Source organism: Epinephelus moara, chromosome 11, assembly GCF_006386435.1.
Source record: "Epinephelus moara isolate mb chromosome 11, YSFRI_EMoa_1.0, whole genome shotgun sequence".
Classification (NCBI taxonomy): domain Eukaryota; kingdom Metazoa; phylum Chordata; class Actinopteri; order Perciformes; family Serranidae; genus Epinephelus; species Epinephelus moara.
In genome coordinates, this window is record NC_065516.1 from 36,109,572 (window position 1) to 36,117,651 (window position 8,080).

General features: G+C 44.6%; 1 protein-coding gene across 5 annotated transcripts in view; it reads right to left on the reverse strand.

The window, feature by feature from the left end:
• The window catches only part of plppr5b (phospholipid phosphatase related 5b), a 170,055-nt gene that overhangs the window by 118,384 nt on the left and 43,591 nt on the right, over window positions 1-8,080 (reverse strand). For 3 of the 5 annotated variants that reach the window (XM_050056096.1, XM_050056092.1, XM_050056095.1), the window contains one exon: window positions 2,249-2,437. The exons of 1 other annotated variant lie outside the window; for it this stretch is intronic. In XM_050056096.1, coding sequence (XP_049912053.1) covers window positions 2,249-2,437 — 189 coding nt within the window. Of the gene's footprint in view, window positions 1-2,248; window positions 2,682-8,080 lie in introns of those variants that run through there. One more of the 5 variants, XM_050056094.1, reaches the window with a different exon arrangement.

Here is an 8,080-nt window from a genome sequence, read left to right on the forward strand (position 1 = left end):
GTTTCCCTCTTGCTACTAGCTGCTCGCTAATTCCTGCTATCAGCTGTTTCCTGTTTATCCACCGCCAGTGGGTCGCACGTGTGGCGTCATCAACAGCTCCTCCCACAAGTCTTCAACAGCCCCTCCTGTTGCAGAAGGTCACCTCGGTCTGTTTAAACTAAAAGGGTTCCGCCAATATGTCTACCCTACGAGGCAGAAAATTGGGTCTAAATGTTTCTTTCACTCTCAAACAGCTGCTCCTCTTATCCACCAATCAATCAATTATCCACTGGGGTTACAGTAGTATACCTGTTTTAAGGTATACTGTGATATTAAAAGTGCATTTGCTTATTTACGATATTGAAAAAAAATGCAACTGGACGGAGAACGTCGACTTTTTTTTAAGTTTTTATCAGAAGGGAGACCTTTCACACAAACAATCATTTAAAAAATAGTTTCAAGTTTCAATTATAGTCACGAAACGTTTGTTCAACCAAAAGTAACACCTCTGTTTTCACTCCTTTAAGGGCCATTTTGACCCATAAAAATAATAATAATTCTGTAATAGTGTAATACTGTGATACTTGAAACAGACGATTATCATACCGTGAAAAAATCTCATACCGTTGCAACCCTATTCTCCACCATGTGACTGAAACTCAAACTGCTGCTGAGAAGAAAAAAAAGGAAGAGTTACACCTGCGCTGCATTCACAGATGAGAGAGTGAACAAACTGATACGCAAGGACATATAGGCAAGAAAAAAAAAACGGAAAGTTAGCGTGCGTCTTGCTAGCTCCGGTCTCATCAACCTGTTTTCTGGGACGAAGCTCTGATAAAGCCACCGTACTCAACAGCAGACACAGTCAGAGACTAGCTGGAGAGCACAGTGGAGCATTTAGCAGCTACAGAGAGAGATATGTTTCTCAGGAGATGGTGAAGACCAAAAACAGAGTGCGACACAAACACTTTTCCTAATGAATGCTAACGTTGCTCTGTGTCTGCTGGGTGTATCAACATTTCAAGTTAAGGTGATAGCATGTTGATGCTGTGGTTGCTGTGTTGCCCCCAAGTGGCCAAAAAATCAATTAATGCAACTTTAAAAGTTACAGAAATCACTCCGGATCAATATCGACTCACAGACAGGAACTAGCTGGTCCTCAGACTGATCATTAGTTATCTTCCTTGGCTGCTCTCAGTACAGATGAACAGGTCGGTGTCACATTTGATCTTTGTCACTGAGCGACAGCAACTCAGTGTCTAAATGCCATTTGAATTCTGATCTTGTAATTTTGGACTTTCTATCATGGGGCAAAGATCGGGCCAAAGTCACAAGTCATCATCGTGACGGCTGAATCATCATCTCAGAATTAGTCACATATACAATACCCCTCCCCCTCAGCCCCCCGAGGTGACAGCTAATAATTCATCAGACTGACCATCAGTCACCCTCGTCGGTGCACTCAGAAGACTTCAGATCAATACAGATAAGCAGGTAGCTCTCACTTTTAATCCTGTGCACTGAGTGATGGCTGTCTGTGTGTGTCATTTTAAATGTGTCATTTCTAATGTCAGCAGTGATCTATAAGAAGATGCGATCTTAATTACAGAAAAATAAGACGATGACATCACAGCCACTCAGGAAACTCTTTAGTCTGGTGACAGCTCATCAGATGAAGCGGGCAGGTTTCACACATGATGTTTATGATGTTCTGTGTTTGATCCTGTCAGCAGTAATGTACATGTGGGCTGTGCCCTGAAGAAAAACACATTTCTTAAGTCCTAATTTGATTTCTTGTGTGTTTCAGTGCAATAATCTGGGGCAGTAACTGACAGATAATTCTTATTTTTTTATTAACTTAGTAACTGCTCTATGCCACGCCAGAAATGTGATAATGAAGCTCATGTGAGCGACTATAAATGTTTTATTTTGTCCAGTCGCAAAACCACAGATTTTCAGTATCTCTGAGATCAAACAGAAAAGCAGCACAGCCACAGACTATCGGGTGTGTATGGCTGACAAATGACCTGAATAATGAATCAATTATTCAAATTGTTGGCAATTTGTCGGTTGACTTATTGATTAATCAACTCGTGTTTCAGTGCTACAGTAATCATGGTGTGGTAACAGTCCAGAGAAGAAGCAAAAGCAGAATGAATTCAGCTTCTGTTTGAGTATCTGACAGGAATGACATGAGCGTTAAGTGATGTACTGATGGGTGAACCTGCAGGTCTGATGGGTGAAGTTTGCAGACGAAGTGTTCACTCACCAGCAGCGTGGGCAGCCCGGCCACCAGGGCGTAGAGCAGGACGGGCGGGACGGCGCTGCTGTCCTCCGGTCCCAGGTAGGGCTTAGTGTACGTGGTGTCGTAGCAGAAAAAGCCCTGCACGTGCACGCTGAAGGTGTCGGTGTACTCGAAGTAGTAGGCCAGCATGACGGTCCCGGCCATGATCACCAGCTGGAAGTACAGCATGATGCAGACAGAGAGCGAGAGACATTTAATTAGAACAAAGCCTTTTCTCTCTCTGTCTCTCTCCCCCTCTTCCTCCTACCCGGCCTCCTCCTCCTCCCCGGCGGCACCGACTCCCGCTGACCGGCTCATGACGGCTCGGCTGCACGCGATGAGCCGCTCTCTGATCGTGGTGGAGGCTCGCTTGCCCTGGCTTCCTCTGCTCGCTGCTGCTGCTGCTGCGACTACAGACTGTGTGTGTGTGTGAGAGAGAGAGAGAGGGAGGGAAGAGAGAGGAGAGGAGAGGCAGAGAGAGCGCCAGCGGGTGTGTGAGGGTGTGTAAGCATGAAAGAGATGAGGAGGCTTGGCTAACCCCCCTTTCTATGTCTGTGTGTGTGTGTGTGTGTGTGTGTGTGTGTGTGAGTGAGAAAGACAGATTAGAGGGACTTGTAAGCAAACAGGAGGATTGACAGCTCCTTCCATCTTTATGTGTGTGTGTGTGTGTGTGTGTGTGTGTGTGTGTGTGTGTGTGTGTGTTTTAACTGGACACAGCAGCGAGACATGTGTTTAACCAGTTCAGCAGCAGACTGAGAAAAGCAGGAGGAGAGAATGAAAGGAGAGGGGGGGACAGAGAGCTACAGACGTCATATGTGTCTGGACCGTTTGCAGAGGCTGACGCTCTCTGAACGCAGCCCATATTTCATCAGAGAAATGAGTCGATACATAAAAGTGAATGAGCAGAAGCTGCATGATGTCTCATCCATCGATGTGGACTGAAGTTAACGGACCGAGGTGAAGCAAGGTCCTCTGTGCTGTGCATCTGTAACAGGTTGCAAGTTATTGCTGGTAGGCAGTGGTGTGCAGTGCACAGATACTTTACATGACTTTAAAGAAGTATTTCACTGCTGCAGAGACACTAATACTTTTCAAGTTGGTGCTACATGATCAGAGAGGACAGGAAAAAGAAGGCTGTGGCATTTGCTTTTGCTCAAGAGGTAAGGTTACAATATTGTAACCCTAGTTCTATTACCACAGAGAGGAGCCATCTGCTGGACTCTATGGGTAGTACGGTACTCCAAAACCAGAATGCACTGCACTGCATCAAACCATTAAACACTCCCACTGATGAGTGACGTGATCCGAGCTTGGCTGTTTTATCCCAGGAAACAATATGGCGACCGGCTGGCAAGAAGAGAGCTCATATTTCAGTCAGTTACCACTTTAGTCAAAGAAAACTTTGTTTGCAGTTGCAGTATTATATTTGTTCTGGTGGCACCTCTGCCCTTCCAAACACATACGAGGAAAGGCAGAAAAAGCAAACCTCCCTGCCCTTCCATGCGCCTGCATAGAAAGTCTAAGGCAAGAGCAAAGAACACAGAAGTACAATTTCTAGTTCGAGCAAGCCCCCAGGGATGGCACCGGGCTTTGAAGCCAATACAGCGCTGCAACGATGACATTTTTCTGTAGGCTGTCATGAAGTTACCCCCAATTTCCACATACTCCGTCTGCGCTGTGCAGCGCATTGCGTAGCAGCTACGCTCCCATTCTAGTGAATAGCTTCATTTCCACAGCGAGCACCACGCAGTGTCTCTGGAGCGTCCCAGAAGCGCCACGGCGCTCTGCTTCATCGGAGATACACGCCAGGTCTATTTTTCAGCGACTGCGCATCCATTGCACGTCAAGCCACGTAGCTCAGATCGCACCAAATGACCAATTGATGTGAACAGCAAGGCGATCTCAAGTTGTTTTCTGTCTTTCTCCTTCTAAATGAACTATTGTTTTGGTCTGGCTCATACTCTATCAATTGCTTTTTATGGTGTGATTTCGCAGTTCCCACCACGCCGTGCACCCCAGAAACGCATCCAGTAGGCGAGGGTACGCGCCGTCGGTCGCTCCAGATCCACGGCGCGGACTATGTGGAAATTGGGTGTTAGCGCTGCCCTGGTTCCCTCATCAAAAAGCCGATGGGATTTTTCCATTGGACTTGGGATTGTTGCAGAAAATAAGCTCTGTGGCAACAAACATCTATTATACACGTTTTGTCCAGAAAAATAATCTTGCGCTCACTCCAAGACCTACTTCAAAAACTGTCGTTCCCATTAGTTAATTAGACACAAAAACATGGGAAAATAGGACCGAGGTTAAAAAATACTGAAGTAACCCTATAAAACATAGGGTCATATTAATATTGAAGCAGGTTTTGAGAGCTGCAGGAATGACTTTGTAACCCGATAGTTCTTCCCTCAGTCAATATCACATACGCTCCATTTTTATCTCCATTTTTTGCCACACTTTCAAAAAGAACTTTTTTGTCTCGCTGTGTTCTCTTGCTGTTTGCACTCCTTCATAACTCTGTCATAACTCTTCATACATTCCCGTTTCCTGACATGCTGAAACGGTTGTGTAATGTTCAGTACCCACCGCTGGCTCTGTACTTATTTATATTTTCTTTTTCTTTATCTATTTTTCCTACTATTGCTGCGGCGACCCGTTTCCCCACATGGATCACTGAAGCCTCATCTTATTTCATACTCCACACTCTCTCTCTCTCTTTCTGNTACTATTGCTGCGGCGACCCCGTTTCCCCACATGGATCACTGAAGCCTCATCTTATTTCATACTCCACACTCTCTCTCTCTCTTAGCCTCATCTTATTTCATACTCCACACTCTCTCTCTCTCTTTCTGCCTTTTTCTCCAACACCGGAGATGTATTTATGTGCTTCACTGCCACACTGAAACCCATAAGTGAAGGCTGTCAGAGGAGACAGAGAAACGGATGGCGACAGAGAGACAGACGGAGATGGAGATGCAGAGGGTGTGTGTGGAGTCAGGTGGGTACATGCTGACAGCTCTGAGTAATGGCTGCCATTACTGTGTCACTCCGTCATCACTCCCCATTTTATTACTAACTAGGCCAAATCTATATGCTGCTGGCTTCATGCTCAAACACGTCTAATGATGCATCCTTCCTGCATAATAGAATCATCAAAAAGTGGTTAATTACAGTTCGCACACATTATGAATCCAGTCTTATCAGACTGACAGCTGTACTGTGTACCATCAAGCCTGGTGTTAAGGTCATGATTACAGTAATACCTCAAAAACGAAAACATTTCCAGGATGTTTTTTAAATATGTAGGAAATGATGTGTTTCTTTCTCATGAGTATACACCAGGGGACTGAGCAGAAAACAGATGATCATCAACAAAACAGTGTTTTTGTCCGAGAAAACTTAATTTCCATTTGCAGTATTGATTTGACGGTGGGGCTCTGTTCTGGGGCCTCTCTTCTTTTCCTCTGGCCTACACAGAAAGCCTATGGCAGAGAGAGCAAAACTCTCTGTCCTTCCATTTGCCTATGTGGAATGCCTAAGGCGGAGAGCACACCACTCTGCCCTTCCATGCATCTACATGGAAAGCCTAAGGCAGGGAGAGCAGCAGCAATGACAAACAGAAATGACATTGATAAGTCAGACACAGCATGAAAAGGAGGAGCTGGGGTGGAGGCAGGTTGCAAAGCAGCTTGCAGAGGAAGCAGGAACAGTAGGCAGGTCAGAGCAGTTTAAATAGGGTGCCATGAATGAGATTAGCCAATTGGTTGCAGAGAAAGGAATCATGTGATCTATCAGCTGACTCCCTTCATCAATCAGCTGATCCATCAGTTGATTGGGCTGCTTGAGATCAGCTGATGTAGCTGGGATGTGAGCTGAGCTTGACATTGTGTCCTGCCTGAACTAACACTGTGCTCAGTTTCTTCATAAAAATCATCGTTAGTTGTGGTTTCTGCTGAGAGCATCATTGTAAAACCTAAGATAAAAGAGACTACAGTCATGCTTGCAGCTCTGCTTCTAGGCGCAGCTGTTTTCTTGAGCTAAGCGCTAACATAAACATGCTAACATGCTAGCAGTAGCCAGGTTTGTGGAGCACAGATTTTAACCAAATTTACAGACTACTGGGAAAAGAGAATGTTGATGAGCATTTCCATCCAATACCGCTACGAAGGAATGCACAATAATATCAGCACGTCATCCGTGGGCCATCGTGATAAGAGTATGCATGCATGATACGATGTTAATTCCACTACAGAAGAGACTTGATGATCACTAGAATTAGGTGGAGAAAAAAGTGGATATATTGATATCGGTACCGACTATCTGTCAAATGAGTTGTTACATATCGGCATTACAATATCGTGCATCCCTACCGCTATGCAAAGATTAGAAGTGAACATTAGTTTAGCAGGTATTTGGTTCTGAACTTGTGTGTTGGAAAAATTCACATTCTGACCTGATATAAAGTCAAAGGATCACCAAAGCCATTACAATCCACCTAACATAAATATCAGAGCAAGCAGCAACAGCGCTGAAACAGCATCTATGTAAAAGGGACGACATGGGTGTGATGTTAGCAGTTAGCAGCTAACTCAAAGAAGAAGAGCAGAAGCCAAAAATCTCTGCAAATTGGGAAAACAATGAGGTCCAGGAGCTCCTACCCCTCGGAGCACAGGATGAGATCAGCCCCAACAGAACAGAGACGGTAAATGACTGTTACTGACATGTTATGCTATTGTTATTCTTCATAATGCGCTGCTGACGATATGTCCCACGAGAGGCTGACACTGTAGCGTTATATGTCACGCCTCTTTTTCATGATGCCAGCATGCTGTGTAAGACCACACACAGGAGTGGAATAACGCAGCTGTTATTTGGTTCTGTAAAGAAGGGACTTCATAGCAGCTCTATGGTGTGATCTCTCATACAGCCACACTGCTAACATGGCTAAAGACTCATCAAAAAGAAAAACTATCAAACTGGAATCAGGTTTTAAATGATGTCTTGCTTGTTTTGTTGAAAGGTAATAAATGTGTTGAAGTGTTGCCACACCATCAGAGTAAATAAAGCCACACGCCTGGAAACACATTCATCATGAGGGAGATGTGTGGAGTGCAGAACGTGTGAAGAACGACACGTCTGTCAGCAGACACATCTATTAATACCGTCTCAAGATTTCTACTGTTTAGGAACAGCCATGATTATTGTCATATATGTGAGAATGTGACAGTGTAATGAATTTCAGTGTTGCTGTCGCTGAACAGACCTTTAACGTTCAGCTGCAGCCGCTTAATGGACGCTAGCCAAAAAGACGTTTGCAGCCTGTGACACTGGTGACACTCCATACATCAGCCTGATGGTAATCTGCTGCACATTAAACACAGTGCCAGGACAGCTCATTGTTCCTCCATTGGTCCTACATGTGGGGAAAATCTGTCTTTTATATGACCATTTAGGGGAAAAAAAAGGTTTTCCTGGGTGTGTGGGAACACTGGTCTCACAGAAAAACACAAGCAACACTTATGTTTTCACATTTCAGTGGTAATAAAACGTAAAAGAAAATATGTAATATATTCACATGAGCTTTTTGTGAGAGTGCAACTGAACAGGGCGAAAGCAAGGCAATAATCTTACTATATAATGAGGAAAACTGTGTGTGTGTGTGTCTGTTCCATGTTTTTCTCCTCACTGACTTGGTCAATCCATGTGAAATTTGGCACAGTGGTAGAGGGTCATGGGAGGATGCCAATGAAGCAATATTACATCAATTGGCCAAAGGGGGGCGCTATAGCAACCCATTGAAATGTCAAACTTTGAATG